The 16,900-nt window shown below is 38.9% G+C and overlaps 1 protein-coding gene across 4 annotated transcripts in view; it reads right to left on the bottom strand.

Moving 5' to 3' along the window:
* Positions 1-16,900, bottom strand: part of DNM3 (dynamin 3) — a 717,102-nt gene that overhangs the window by 194,270 nt on the left and 505,932 nt on the right. For all 4 annotated transcript variants that reach the window (XM_023738465.1, XM_012557752.2, XM_004384112.3 and 1 more), the window contains one exon: positions 2,904-3,013. In XM_023738465.1, the coding sequence (XP_023594233.1) occupies positions 2,904-3,013 (110 nt within the window). The remainder of the gene's footprint in view (positions 1-2,903; positions 3,014-16,900) is intronic.

The raw sequence follows: 16,900 nt of genomic DNA, 5'->3' as shown, positions 1-16,900 counted from the left end.
CAAAAAAAAAAAAAAAAAGCCTAAAGCTGTTTTTTTCAAAATAGACAAAACTCTGGCAAGAGTAATCATGGAAAAAGAAGATAAGGCTTACTATTAGGAATGAAAAGAGGTCAAATGTTCAGATACTACAGGGATTAAAAAAAATAAAGGGATTATGAAAGACTTGATGCTAATATATTTAAAAACAGACAGGATAGACAATTTCCTAGAAAAAATATAGTTTATCCAAATCAATTCATAAAAAAAATACAAAACCTGAACACATCTATATGGTACTCATTGAAGAAATTAAATCACTAGTTAAAGTTACTTACCAAAAATACCCATCAGGGCCTGAGGAGTTCTACCAAACATTTCGTTTAATTAACAGCTAATCCCTATCTTATTCAAACTGCTCCAAAAAAACAATTAGGGCCTTGAGCTACCTCAATTTATGAAGCTGACATAACGTTGGTATGAAAACCAGGTGAGGTCAGCCCAAATGTCCAGGCAAGACATTTAAGTGCCAATCTCAACTACTGAACATGTAAAAAGCCTAAATAAAATATTAGTAAATTTAAAACAGGAAGATAAAATAAATAATAAAATACCACAATTTAGCTAGGTTTAATCCCAGGAAACCAAGAATGGTTTAACATGCTAAACATACTGCACCACGTTAACAGATTAAAGAAGAAAAATTATATAATCTTCTCCGTAGAGGCAGAAAAAGCATTTGATAAAATTCAATACTCCATCATGATTTACAAAACAAAAACTTTAATAACAGGTACAAAAGGGATCTGATATCAAGTGCCTACCCAAAGGTATACCAAAACTATAGAATTTTAAGACCGTTTTCCTGAAAATCAGCAACAAGACAAGGGTGCCCACTTCTATTCAACATTGTACTGGAGATCCTAGCCAGCACAAAAATAATTTAAAGAAATCAAGATTGCAAAGGAAAAGACAATGGAAAATGTGCCTGTACGTGGTACTTCCATGTCCTCACAGAGGTCTCTGAAAATGGTTGAAGAGTTTAATACCTTTGAGAACTCTAGGATTCCAGAAGACCCAGATTACTAGAAGCCCCGAGTTTTCTTATTTTGACTTTGGCTCTTTCTCAAATCCACAGTTGTACTTCATCGAAAAAGATGCTCTACTGCTATCTTATTTTTACTTTGCACCAAGCTCTTTTATAACCTACCCTTCCCAGGGTAACCGAGGATTCAAACTCACTTTGACTTTGACTTCCTGCCTGGTAGTCACGTGTCTCACCCTTCATCCAGGCAAGAAGGCTGAGCGTGCCTCTGAGGATTCCTTCAGGGCCTCCCAATCCTCCACTGCCCTGAGGAAGGCATGTAAACAGTACTGAGGTGGCCCTAGTACCAAGGACTCACTATTGCTGTCTCCAGCAACCTTCTTATCCTTATCATCTTCAGTGTTTTTTGCAAACTACTCCAAAATAATACCAAATCTTTTTTAAATCCCATTTTAGTATTTGGTAGGGAAGCTGTATTTAATTTTCTTTCCCCTTGATTCTTTAAGTGCCTTGCTCTTGTGGGTTTTCCAAGTATTCTGTATAATGAGTCACTCTGAGCAACTGACTGGGAATGTGGGATGAAGTTGTCTTCTCTCACTATTTTGATTTAGTCTGTGATTGACCCTGGGCCAGTCACTGAACCTCATCAAGTAGCTTTGCTCATTGCAAAATAAAGATAAAAGAAGGTCTGGAGGAAAGGGTTAAAATTAGATTTCACCAACTAATGATTCGTTTTCTTAATAACAGACTAATAAAAATTAATTAGCTTTTTTCTATAACATTTCCATTTGAAAAAAGATCTCCTTGCCTAATGATGGCCCTTGTTTACAACTATCTTGTCCTCTTGCAGCCCTGGTGGTACAGCGTTTAAGCGTTTAGCTGCTAACCAAAAGGAAAGCAGTTCGAATCCACCAGCCAGCTGCTCCTTGGAAACCCTACGGGGCAGTTCTACTCTGTCCTATAGAGTCCTATAGAGTCACTATGAGTTGGAATCGACTCACAGCAATGGATTTTTTTGTTTGTTTGTTTTTATCTTGTCCTCTGTTGCCTCTCCATGTGTTTATTTAACTTTACTTGATAGTTTCAATGAACAACTACAGCACTCCATAACAATCAGTCCAAAACAAAGTTTCGATGTTGTAGGTGAACAGCAGTAAGAAAAGCAAAAGAAATAAGAGTTGAAGGAAAAGTAGAATTAGACCCAGAAGTCCTGATGCAAGTTCCAGCTCCCCCATGTACCAGTTTTGTGATCTCAAAAATCAGTTAAGTTCTCTGAGCCTAAATTTTATAAACTAAAAACCACACCACCCCATCTTTTTAACTTACAGGGCTATTGTTAATTAAAAAATCAAAGATAATCAATGTGGATGGTGTTTTGAAAAGCTATAAAGTACTATATATATTATCACACTAACTGAATAATTCTATCCACTGATGTAAGAATTTAGTCACATACACACACACACACACACACACACACACACACACACACATATATGAAGGTCTTACTTAAGTGAGTTCCCTCTATGCTGAACAGATACTATTAACATTGTAATTGAATGATTTGTAAGTATGTAAACAAATTCAGCAGGAGGAAGAGTTTAAGGTAATAAAACGTAGCTTAAGAATGGAAGCATCATGATCTGTGTGCCTGCTGGAAAAGCAGAGAAACTAATTACTACTTGAAGATCCTTCTTATTCTAAATTTTAAGCCATAATTCATGGTGGAGGCTAAAAATATAAAATAAACAAAAGGAAAACTGAAGTGTTAAAAAAATTTTGAGGTGGGACAAAAGGAACGATTTGTAAGTATGATCTCTGGATCATATAGGAATTCAAGGGAAAAAAAATCTGAAAACAGAAAACGGCTTCATTTTCTTACCTCTGCTCCGTGTTAAAAAGTGCAAAGATGTGCTTGCTAGACATAAAGCTCTTTTCCACATCCCGAACTTTCAGGTTGTCCAAGGGAAGCATATATTTCTTTTCTTTTTCCTATTAAAAGAGAGAGAAAAAGAAAATTGGCATTAATAAACAATCTTAAGGCATACCAACAGCAACATACCACCTGAGTTGGCTAAGACTGACTACACAATTGTGATACATCACATACATTTGATACCAGCTGCCAAGGAGTAAAATTATCTGAGATAGGAGACTCCAGTGATTCTCAGCACGTGGGTGAGAAGAAATGGGTGAAGGGGGTATGTACAGGAAGGGCTCTATGATAGAGAAAACACACGGTTCTCCACCCTTTCCACCCATGTGGGGCCCCTCAGATGTTTTAAAACGTTAGTTTGATATTAAGAATTTAGCCATCTGTTAATATTTAGCAAAAATGTTCTGGTCCTAATTCAATGAGAAATGCCAGATGGATTTCATTTCATATTTTATTTGCAGCCTAGGCAGTTTTGATAGCCAGTGCTGGCACGGGATGGAAGTACAAGGACCCCAGTATGAAATGCTCCCTGTAAACTATGACACAGCATAGAAAATACATCCCTAGTTTGGGTCTAGAATGAAATCTGCATCCAGAAAATATTATTCCATAAAACTGTTAAGCTCCTAGGGATGGAAAGAATCCATTAGAAGTGGATTGATACAGTCAAACCTGAGAATGTCGGAAGCTGTGTAAAGTGGAAACCTGTTACAAGAGGAAAACTCAAATATTTTCAACTAAACCCAGCAATGTAAAAGTGGTATGATTGCATCCTGTCAAAGGCGGAAAACTTGCAAGACCTGGTAAAACAGGGCAGTCATCAAGTTTTGGCTCTTACAGGTTTCACTGCATTAACTAAAACAAGTTCTCTTTTAAAATTATTATTTATTTTTTTAGGAAGATAATGGATACTGGAGAGATAAGGCCTGAAAATGGAACCAAACTGATTTTGGTAAAACATACTGGATATCAAGGAATTATTAGAAACATTTACTTCTAGGGACAGTCCAGGGACAATATCACCATATGCATAAATGTCTAACAATCAGGGTAATAGGAGACAGTGAAATACTCAGGTTAAGAAACCTAGTAAATACTTATTGTTAGTTGCCATCAAGTAGATTCGGATTCAGAGTGACTCCATCTTTTACAGAGTTACAACTGCTCCATAGGGTTTTCTTGGGAGTAATTTTAACGAAGCAGATCACCAGGCCTTTTCTTCCACGGTACCACTTGGTGGGTTCCAACTGCCAACCTTCAGGTTATTAGTCGAGTGCAAACCATCTGCACCCCCTAGGGACCTCAAATACCTACTGTTGTGTGCCATCGAGTCAATCTCAACTTATGGGGACTCTACAGGACAGAGGAGAACTACCTCATGGAGTTTCCTAGGCTGCCATCTTTACAGGAGCAGATCACCAGTTCTTTTCTCCCGTAGAGCTACTAAGTAGGTTCGAACCACTGACCTTTCAGTTAGCAGCCAAGTGCTTAACCACTGTGCCACTAAAAACTCAAAAAACCCAAACCCCTTAGTGTCGAGTTGATTCCGACTCACAGCAACCCTATAGGACACAGGAGAGCTGCCCCAGAGGGTTTCCAAGGAGCAGCTAGCTGGTGGATTTGAACTGCTACTATTTTGGTTAGCAGCAGAGCTCTTAACCACTGCGCCACCAGGGCTCCTTCAAATATCTACTACCAAGGGCATTTTAGCACAGACCTTGTTAAACAGTAGTCCTCTGTATGGCCTCAGGTCACACCTCTGGTGCTACTCCTGAGAGACAGCAGGACTAGACTCCAGAGGAAAGCATGGGGAATTAGCCACAGTTCTAATAAGCAACTATTAATGCCTATCAAAAATGTATACACTGTACAAATAGGCTTGACGTAAACCTTTTTGTTCTACAACATACAGAGCACTTTCTTGAGAATCTGTGACTGGGCTCAGCAGCATGGAGCAGAACTCTTCAGTCATCCCTAGATAGGTTGTGGGCACCATGTTGTATGCAGACCCCACAGAGAATATTTGCAGGGAATATCACTGGCTTTGCCACTACTTACCACTAAATTAAGCATGTTAAAGTTGGGCAGAGCACATTAGAATAGCTAAAAGGTGGCACTCTACTTGACACAAAATAAGGTGGAGTGAAACAGTTGAAGAAAGCTGGTTGGAGCACAAATGGCTGTCTTGGCAAATAATGTCTTCAAAAAAGAGAGAAAAAAAGAAACTAAATGGGAATGGGAGAAACGTAAGAAACAAGACGGAAAAGCAAAGCACTATAAACATGCCAATATTTCTCGTATACAAATTAACAATATATTAGCAAACACAAGGATGTTTCCAAATAGCCAAATACAGAATTTAAGTGAATGAAGTATCATAGTCGAGTCTAATTTGCTTAAAACAAATGTCAGACTATTTTAGGACAGAATTCTAATAAGCAAGAGCCTAAACTGAATGAAAATCTATCCAATGCATAATCAGATAAAAATGCTTCAGACCCAGGGAACATTTTTGTTTTTAATTGGACTCTTCAATGCCCTAAATTTAAGCAGCTGGATTTTTATTTTCATGCACCATCCTATTGAACCCTTGAAATGATGGATTTGCCTTTTAATGAGAGATCTGCATTTCATTGTAAAGATGGAACACAATGTCCTTGGCTTGTTTTCTATAGAAGTAGGCTCCCTTCTGTACTGCATTCTTTAGCATATAGCGAAGACTGAAAACCCAGCACTCAGATATTAAACACTGGAGAAACGCACACATATGCAGACAGGGGAACATAAAAAATACAGTTTCCATTTCCAAAGTACTAAATGTCATTTATCCAAGGGTTCTGAGGACACATTGCTAGATTATTTCATAACAAAGAGTTTGAGACTGACAACAGAAGAAGAAAGAGAAGATTTAGACTGATTTGTTTAATTAAAGTTGTAAGTCAAATGGAGAACTAGAGACAGTAGAAACTGTAAGCAGTGAAACAGGATATCTTGGGTATTTCTGAAATTCTTTTTTATTTGGGGAAAGAACGATACTCTGCTTAAAGAACTTCTTGAATCTGAAATAACTAAAATCAACAAAAGAATCGAGGAGGGAAAAGGATATACAGAATTATAATTTTCAAAAGTGAGTCATATCACTAGCTTAATTAAGAAACCTGTTGTGTAATCTTTGAGAGTTCCATTAAACTATCTAATAATGTTGTCGTTGTTGTTATGTGCCGTTGAGTCGAGTCTGACCCACAGCCGCCTACGGTATTTAATATGGTAGCCACCCACCAGGTGACTATGAGTACCTGAAATGTAGCTAGTTAAATTGTTATGTGCTGTAAGTGTAAAACACAACACTGGATTTCAAAGATTTAGTATGAAAAAAGAATGTAAAATAGCTGATTAATAATTTTTACATGGATTATATGTTGAAATGATAATATTTTCGATATACTGGGGTAAATAAAACATTATTAAACATAATTTCACCTCTTTATTTTTACTCTTTTAATATAGCTATTAAAAATCTATAATGACGTATGTGACTCACATTATATTTCTATTGAACTACGCTGGTCCCCAGGTACTTATCATCTCTTTCCCCTCTTCCATCCATACAAACAATTTTTCCCTTCTGAACACACATGGGGTCACATGGGAACACACGTGAGTCGGAACTGACTGGATGGCAACAGATTTCGTTTGCTTTGGCTTGACCTCCCTAGTTCTGCTATTGAGTGTACTTCTCATGCTCTCAGTCACACAGTCTGAAACCTAACTATCATTTCTGACATACTGCCTTCCTTCATCTCCTTTATCACATCAAAACTACATCACGTTGTGTGTGAAGCATCTGTCAGAGCTCCCCCTTGTTGGACATTCCCACCACCTGTTAGTCCCAAACTCTGGCATCTCACAAGCATGTAGTCATAAATGGCCTCCCTTCTGGTCTCCTTGCCTTCTAACCTCTCTAACATCACCAGGTTGGACAATTTTCTAAAACTACTCTGTCAAATTCATTACAATCCTTCAAAACTTTCAATAGCTCTCCAGTATTTATGGGAGAAAATCTACTAAAGTCCTTAATGTGACATTCAAAACACCTACAATTGACCCCACCCTGATTTGTCAATAATACCTCTTGTATTCCTCCATAAGAAGTCTCCCGTTCAACCAGATACATCTATTTACAGGCCTTGAACATACCTCTGTGTCTTTGCCAACAGTCTTTTCCCAACTTGAGATACCTTTTCAATGCCTCCCTACAAGTCAATATTTATTATTTAGAGTCTGGCTCAAGTTCTAACTTTTGTGAAAAAAATTTTCCCAAGCTTGTAACTGTCTATCTGCCCCACCCCCAATGAGTCTCTTTCCTTTAAGTTCATATAAGAGGTATTGTTTATTCTGTTCATTTTTAATTTAATTTTATATGACATATCCTCATCTTACAAACGCATTCCATTCAAAATGTTTTTGAAGGTTGTTCATTTGGAACTCAGAATGCTCAATCAATTTGACTGCTCAAGCAGGTTAATTTGCAAAGGAAAAAAGTGGAGGATATTTTCTACAACATTTATAAACAAATAAGAAACAAAATTAGATATTTTAAACATTTTATCTTGAATAGATATTTTGGAGGAAGCACTTGTAAAATTACAGAGAAATATTTTTTAATGGACATTCAAAAAGGAATTTCTGAATATTTTCAAAAGCTTCAGAGGCTGATGCCACTGACTCTGCATCATTCTTTTCTTCACCTTTAAACATAGTAGCTTTCCTTTTCTTTCCTCAATAGGAGGGTCACCAGCACTGTCTGTATGAGAGACATCCACGTTGACAGAGATTCTTTGTTCAAAGAGAAAGGTAACATGAGACAGCCAATATTCTTTCTCTGTAGGAACTTGGCAAGAGTTAGAAGAAAGAGAAAAAAGACAGGCCAAAAGCGGATGCATCTATGTGTGAAGGAGTGTGGTCTGGGGTGGAATTAACTGAACTATGAGAGATAAAAAGCAGAGAAATCAAGTGGAGGGACATGGGAATTATGGGATGGCCACAGTGTGTGTTCATCTACCTTGAAAGGAAACAAAAGAGTCAGTGAGAGATAAACTACAATGCCTAGTGTAATGTTGGGCAGTGAAGTTTGCACAGCACGTATTATAAATTATTTGTTAAATTGACGAGAATGTCTGATAACCAACACCAAGTGTTGAGTAAGATACTTGATAGTTACACACACTTGAGAATCAAATAAAAATTCTATTAAAAAAAAAAAAACTGTGTAAGATGCTTCACCAAACCTTTACAAAGTTTAGATTGATCATCACGTTTATTTCTATCTCTATCTTTGTGTTGCTTTCACTTTCTAGGAATGTCTTCCTCTCTGAAAGAAGGCAAATCCTACCTATCCATTGCCATCAAGTCGATTCCAACTCATGGCAACCCCATGTGTATTAGAGTAGATCTTATGGAAGGAGATCACCAGGTCTTTCTTCTGAGGTGCTGCTGGATGGATTCAAACTACCAAGCTTTGTCACCTTAGGATTTATATGAGATGACACTTCCTCCATGAAGTCTACTCTGATTACCATGTCATAGACCTCCTTCTTCAGTGGCTCTCAAACTGTCCACAAATTCTGTTGGAGGCTATTTAGTATACTATTTCTAATTTTTGTTCAGCTAGCCTCTTGAAGAAGCCCTGGTGGCGCAATGGTTACGCACCTGGTTGTTAACTGAAAGGTGAATGGTTCAAACTCACCAGTGGCTCCATGTGAGAAAAGACCTGGCAATCTGCTTCCATAAAGATTATAGCCTAGAAAACCCTGTGGGACAGTTCTTCTCTGGAACACATGGGGTCACTATGAGTCGGAATCAACTTGACAGCAACAACAACAACAGCCTCTTCAAGTAGATTGGAATCTCCTTGAGGGCAGGAGATTGTCATATGTTGTCATAGTTCTTTTGTGTTTATATCTAGCAGTTATTACACTGTTACATGCACAGACACTGCTTAATGAACAATTGAGTGATTGTTGATAACATATTACAAAGAAGATTCCAATATGGTGGGTCTACCTATACTGCTATGTTAAAAATTCTCTTAACCACCTGTGATATAAAAACTTATTTTTAATGCCTCAGATATTGATTTTAAATGAATTTACAGCTTTCTGCTTAGTATCAGGTAGTTTGTTAGGTGAAGTTCTACTAACCTAGACCAATATACTTGATTTGACTTATACAAACCTCATGGCCTAAACATATAAACATACTGTGAAAATTCAGTATACTTCAAAACAATATCTTAAAAAAGCAGAGATTTTGATCTTAAGAGCAGATGTAAATTTTTTGAAAAGGGTAGAGCAGAAAAGAGAATAAGTTAGAAGAGAATAAAGAAAAACTCATGAAAAAGCCAGTAATGGCACCAAATTTATTTTTTAAATATAGGATATTTGTTATACTTCTTCACAGCCTTGCTCTAACATTTTAAAACATCACGCCGATGTTTCTAATAAACAGATTAGCCATAGGTTCTGCAACAGAGTAATGGAGACTATTCCATGCTCCTAAGAACAGGTAGGAGCCCTGGTGGCGCCAGTGGTAAAGTGTTTGGCTGCTAACCAAAAGGTTGGCAGTTCGAATCTACCAGCTGCTCCTTGGAAACCTATGGAGCAGTTCTACTCTGTCTTATAGGGTTGCTGTGAATTGGAATAGACTCGGCGACAATGGGTTTGGAGAACAGCCATGCTTCACTGGAGCAAAGATTCCTAGTTTTGACCACCCCTCTTCTGACACTCACATAATAGCATTCCATGTGCATTCTCTATTGTTGCATTTACCATGATGTATACTCTGAATGTGTTAAATGTCTCTTCTCCTACTGGGAAACTGACATGACTTGTCCTCTCTTGGAGCTGCACATCCATGGGCAATGAGCAGAACATTCCTATGGCACAACCTCACCAACAACATGCACACTCCGCCCAGGCGGTCCCGCTACACCAGCCCAGGGAGAAGCGGCTGAAGGATTATGCCGCCAAGAACCTGGTCTTGAGACAGGGCAGTAGCCCATAGGTGAGTCCAACTTGAAAAGACTCCTTATCTAGGGGCTATAAATGTTTTTGCAGAATACTGAAAACTCATAAGACATGGTGTGAAATTCAATTACCATAATTTCCTTGTTGCTCAAGAGATAATAATGTTGATAAATACTTTTTCTAACATGACTTTTTTTTTATTTTGATGCATTGTGGTCAGGATGTTTTCAAGTTGGGAGACTGGAGACATTATTCAAGGTTTCTGGGTGGGAACCAGGGTGAAGAAAAACGTGATGTCCCATAAATTAATGCAAGCCTTTCATGCTTTGAGCGACTGACATAAGATTTATGTAAGCATACATATCCATCTTCTCCTCATTCCCACCTCATTCTCTGCGATGACACTGTATTGCCCGTCATTATTGTTGTTGCCGTTAGCTACCATCGAGTTGATTCTGACTCATGGCGACCCTCCATGTGTGCAGAGCAGAACTGCTCCAGAGGGTTTTCAAGGCTGTGACTTTCAGAAGCAGATGGCCAGGCCTGTTTTCCAACGCACCTCTGAGTGAGTTTGCACTGCCAACATTTCAGCTAGTAAATGAGTACTTAACTGTCTGTGCCACCCAGGGACTCCCACTGCCCATCACAGTAAATTCACACTCCTCCACACAGCCATTGCACCAACCACGGGACTCCTGATTCCCAGGAAAGTCTGCGCTTTTTCGTAGTCCACACAGAACGCATCCAGCTGTATCTTCTTGCCTTTGTCTATATTATTTCCTCCCCTAGAAATTCCTCTGCCTATCTGCCACTGCTTCTCTCTGCCTCAAAATCCCTGCAAAAGATTACTCACCTAGCTGAGACTTAATTTGCGTTTTTCCCCAAAAGTGTGATAAGTCTCATATTTCTGTCTTCTTTTCCTTCCCCATCCCACTTGCAAACTGCTTTTTTTTTTTTTTATCAGTGGAATCATTTTTCAAAAAAAAATTTCTGGCACCAAAGTGTAATACACAAAATAGATTAAAATGCAGAGCTCCTTGAGATGAAGCAGGGCTAAGGCTATCAGAAAACCTGTCGACCAAGACTCACCCTGTGACCTTGCTATTGTCTCTGACACACCCCCAAGAAATTGGCTGGAGTATCTACGGATTACTAGTACAAGCCTGGGTTTCTGTTCACCTTCTGCAGTTGGTGCACCGCTGGCCTTATTCTCCAGGTGATCCCACAGTGTCAGGGGCTGTCCTAATCCCAAGTCTGCCTGGAATCTGATGCTTTGCCTCATTCTTGTAGGTCTCCTAAATCAAATAGGTCCATCTCACTCCCTGTAACTTCTAACTGAGCAAACATACCTCCCAGAACTATAGGTGCAGTTAATCTAATCCTTCCAGTTCAAACTACCTCTGCCATCCCCTGACTACCTGATTGGGCATTTTGATGCACTCACCTAAAACTCACCCAAGTCTGCAGGGTTCTGGAACCATCAGAAGCCTCTGCTGTGGCCAGGCACTGCACTCAGACCATCTCTGAGACCCTCCTCTACCATTTCCAGATTTCCTCTACCAATTCCTCATACCCTAATCATTATGTGAACCCTTTAACAGCACTGTGTACTTGGTTTCTACTTCATTACTTTGTACTTTTGTCTTACTTTATAACAAGCACCAAATAGAAGAAGAAACTGATGGAGAAAAGAGAACAAGGAAAGTTATGGAGTGCAGATCCTCTGTCAGTTAACACGGCACAGACTCGCCATCTTGGACTACAGCCACCAATGAACGCAGACAGTGAATATGGGAAGGCAGCTTCACGGAGCTCCCAACAGGAGACAGAGCACCTGGTAACCAGGGATACACACTTAGCAACCTCTCACCCTTCTGCCCTGTACGCTGCCGCCACAACTTCCCAACGGGCCATGTGGCCCCACTCAGCTGGACAGACGCCAGCTCACTGCCACCCCAGGTCTGCCCCACCCTCAATGGCCTGCTCCCACTGTGCCATTTTTTTTTCTCCTTCCCTTTCTTCCTTTTCTTTCTCCCTCCCAGCTATCCCCGTGCAACACCTCTGCTCCTTACTGACAAGCCACACCGTGGCGCTCAGCTAGACAGCCACTGGCACACAGCTGCCCCAGGTCTGTCCTGCACCCACCCACTGGCTCCTGCTGCATTGCTTTTTTTTCTTTACTTTCTCCTATTCCCTTTCTTCCTCCCACCTAGCCCTATACGTCACCTTCACCCTGTCCTGGAAGGCTTCTCCTCGCCACCTTGCCTACAAAGCCTTTAGCCTACGGCCACTCGGGTTCACTCTGCTCCCACCCGCCAGCTCCCGCCACACCATTTTGTTAGCTTTTGTTTTTTTCTATTTTTTCTCCTTCCCACCTAATTCCACACATCACATCCCCTCAGTTCCAATCTGCTCTCAGGTTGTTATTATTTCCTATCTTCTGGTGACTGTAGGCTTCTTTTGCTGCTCTCTTTCTATCTGTTTGAGTTGTAAGGTAAATATTTTGATTTTCTCCCTTTGTTCTTTTTGGATGTGTGCACTTAGTGCTATCAACTGACCTCTGAGCACTGCCTTTGCTGTATCCCAAAAGTTTTGGTATGATGTCTTTTCGTTCTCATTTGATTCTAGGAATTTTTTTATTCCTTCTTTGATTTCTTCTATTATCCAGTGGTTTTTAAACAAGGTGTTATACAGTTTCCATGTGTTTGATCTTTTATCCTTGCTCTTCCTGTTATTGATTTCTACTTTTATGGTGTTGTGATGTTTTGGAATTTTAACGAGGGTTGCTTTGCGGCCTAAAATGTGGTCTATTCTGGAGAATGTTCCATGTATATTGGGAAAGAATGTATATTTGCTGCTTTTGGGTGTTCTATATACGTCTATGAGGTCCAGTTGCTTGATTTTGTCCATTAGATCTTCTGTATCTTTGCTGAGTTTCTTTCTAGATGTTCTGTTCTTTACCAAAAGTGGTGTGTTGAAGTCTCCTACTATTATTGTGGAACTGTCTATTTATATTTTCAGTGCTGTTAGAGTTTGTTTTATGTATATTGGAGCCCTGTTGGTGGGTTCGTAGATATTTATTAAGGTTATGTCTTCTTGGTGGGTTGTTCATTTAATCACAGTATAATGTCCTTCCTTGTCTTTTACTGTTGACTTTGCCTTAAAGTCTAGTTTATCTGAGATTAGCATTGTCACTCCTGCCCTTTTTTGATTACCGTTTGCTTGATATACCTTTTTGCCATTTTATTTTTAATAAATCTATGTCTTTGTGTTAAGGTGTGTCTCTTGCAGACAGTGTATTGATGGGTCATGTTTTCTTATCCATTTCACCACTCTCCGTCTCTTTACAGGTGCATTTAAAGCATTTACATTCAGTGTGATTATCAATAGGTGTAAGTTTATGGTATTGCATCCATTGTCAAAAAGAACATTTCAAGATCTATCCTGAAGTACAATGCTGTCAGTGATAGGATAATATCCATACACCTACAAGGAAGACCAGTTAATACGACTATTATTCAAATTTATGCACCAACCACTAATGTCAAAGATGAAGAAACTGAAGATTTTTACCAATTTCTGCAGTATGAAATTGACTGAACATGCAATCAAGACGCAATGATAATTACTAGTGATTGGAATATGAAAGCTGGAAACAAAGAGAGAAGAGTAGTTGGAAAATATGGCCTTGGTGATAGAAACGATGCCAGAGATCACAGGATATAATTTTGCAAGACCAATGACTTCTTCATTGCAAATACCTTTTTTCAACAACATAAATGGTTACTGTACACATGGACCTCGCCAGATGGAATACACAGGAATCAAATCGACTATGTCTGTGGAAAGCTCGATATCATCAGTCAGAAGGAGGTCGGGGCAAACTGTGGAACAGATGATCAATTGTTCATATGCAAGTTCAAGTTGAAGCTGAAAAAAATTAAAACAAGTTCATGAGAGCCAAAGTATGACCTTGAGTATATTCCACCTGAATTTAGAGACCATCCCAAGGACAGATTTGGTGCATTAAACACTAATGACCAAAGACCAGACGAGTTGTGGAATGACATCAAGGACATTATACATGAAGAAAGTAAGAGGTTATTAAAAATAAACAGGAAGGAAAGAAAAGACCAAAATATATGTCAGAAGAGACTCCGAAACTTGCTCTTGAAAGTAGAGTAGCTGAAGTGAAAGGAAGAAATGATGAAGTAAAAGAGCTAAACAGAAGATTCAAAGGGTGGTTCAAGAAGACAAAGTAAAGTATTATAATGAAATGTGCAAAGACCTGGAGTTAGAAAACCAAAGGGAAAGAACATGCTCAGCATTTCTCAAGCTGAAAGAACTGAAGAAATAAGTTAAGCCTTGAGTTGAAATACTGAAGGATTCTACAGGGAAAATATTAAATGACACAAGAAGCATCAAAAGACGATGGAAGAAATACACACAGTCACTATACCAAAAAGAATTGGTTGATATTCAACCATTTCAGGAGGTAGCATATGATCAAGAACTGACGGCACTGAAGGAAGAAGTCCAAGCAGCACTGAAGGCATTGGCAAACAACAAGGCTCCAGGAATTGATGGAATACCAATTGAGATGTTTCAAGTGCTCACTTGTCTATGCCAAGAAATTTGGAAGACAGCTGCCTGGCCAATCAACTGGAAGAGATCCATATTTGTGCCTATTCCAAAGAAAGGTGATCCAACAGAAATGAGGAAACTATAGAACAATATCATTAATATAACACGCAAGTAAAATTTTGCTGAAGATCATTCAAAAGCAATTGCAGCAGTACATCGACAGGGAACTGCCAGAAATTCAAGCCAGATTCAGAAGAGGACATGGAATGAGGGATATCACTGCTGATATCAGATGGATCTTGGCTGAAAGCAGAGAATAACAGAAAGATGTGTATCTGTGTCCGTACCACTCCCCATCCGACACCCCACCTATCTGGTGAGGGGCTGTGAACACTCCCACACAGCTGGACCAACACCAGGAGGCAGACAGCACCTGCCCAGTCCGCCTTCAGCCACCTCACCAAGCCGGTGTACAGCAAAGCGGACTCATCCTTCTTGATGCTGCCCTGACCACTTGCACAAGGTGGTGAGAACTATCGTGCCCACAGACGAGCAAGCAGCCAACCCTGACATATCAAAACAAAATAAAAAAGCAGGACAAAACAAATATACAATCAATAAATAAAGAAGATAATATCTTAATGTCTCAGAAACAGCAGAAATAATATCAAAACATATAAATAAGCAGGGTAAGATGGCTCCAGCAAGTGACCAAAATAAAGAATCAGATGAGCTTCTGGTAGAAGAAAAGGCATGGAACTACCTGATATGTAATGTATAGTGGTTACAGTGACGGACTGCTAACTGAAAGGTTGGCAGTTCAAAACCACCAGTGGCTCCAAGGGAGAAATATATGGCAGCCATTTTCCATAAAGATTACAGCCTTGGAAACCCTGTGGCATCACTATGAGTTAGAATCGACTCGATGGCAGCAGGTTTCATTTCGGTTTTCCAAGAGATTAGGAAAGAGATCAAAAAATCACAGACAAAACCGAGGAAAAAAATAGACAAAATCATGGAAAACACAGACAAAACCAAGGAAAACATAGCCAAAATCAAGGAAAACACAGACAAAGTAATGGAAGAATTCAGGAAAAACAATACAAGAACAAAACATTGAAATAAATAAACAATTAGAACTCATACAAAAACCACAACTAGAAATCCAAAACACAAATGACAAAATTTCAGAAATGGACAACTCAAAAAGGCTTTAGGAGCAAATCTGAAACAACAGAAGACAGAATCAGCAAGATTGAAAACAAATCCATTGATGTCACTTTATTTGAGGAAAAATCAGACAAAAGAATGATGAAAAATGAAAAAAAATCTAAGAATTACATGGGACACAATCCAGAGTAAAAATCTGCACATGATCAGAGTTCCACAACAGAGGGAGAAAATGGAAAACACAGAGAAGATTGTTGAACATTTTCTGGCAGAAAACTTCCCAAATATCATGAAAGACAAAAAGCTGACAATCCAAGAAGCTCGCAGAATTCCACATAGGATAGACCCGAAAAGAAAGTCATCAAGACACATCATAATCATGTTTGCCAAAACCAAAGATAAAGAAAGCATCCCGAGAGCAGCTTGAGAAAAACAAAAAGTCACTTACAATGGGAAAAAATAAGAATAAGCTGATTATTCAGCAGGCAAGAAGGCAATGGGATGACATACATAAAACCTTAAAAGAAAAAACTGCCAACCAAGAATAATATATGCTGCAAAACTCTCTCTCAAATACAATTGCTAAGTTGGGACATTTCCAGATAAACAGAAATTAAGGGAATTCATAAAAACCAAATTAAACTTACAAGAAATATTAAAGAGTTACAGAACCAACAACATCAGACAACAACCTGAATCTACGACACAGGACAGCATCAGCCAGATACCAACCTAGGTAAAGAACTCTCAAGAGTAAAACAAAGCTAAAAGACTAAAAACAGGGAAAAAGAGATGTCAATCTGTAAATGACAACAACATCAAAACAACAAAAAGGGGAATAAAAAGCACAGGTAGAGAACTTTCAAATGGAGAAGAAGTTAAGGCGATATCAAAGATTAGACAGGTCTATAAAAGAAACAAAAATATATGTTAGGAGCATGCTTCTTAGTTCAATCACATATGCAAAATCAAATGGGCAACACCTGCCTAAAAGCAAAGATGAGAATGCAGGAAGGGACAGGAAAAATGGATGGACGGAAATTGGGAATCCAATGTAGGGAAGGGGAGAGTGATGACACATCGAGAGGGTTGCAACCAATGTCACGAAACAATTTGTGTATAAATTGTTGAATGATAAACTAATTTGCTCTGTAAACTTTCACC

This window comes from Trichechus manatus, unplaced genomic scaffold, assembly GCF_000243295.1.
Source record: "Trichechus manatus latirostris isolate Lorelei unplaced genomic scaffold, TriManLat1.0 scaffold00117, whole genome shotgun sequence".
Classification (NCBI taxonomy): domain Eukaryota; kingdom Metazoa; phylum Chordata; class Mammalia; order Sirenia; family Trichechidae; genus Trichechus; species Trichechus manatus.
Note: the sequence above shows the minus strand (reverse complement) of the source record. Positions and strands in the feature narration are given on the sequence as shown.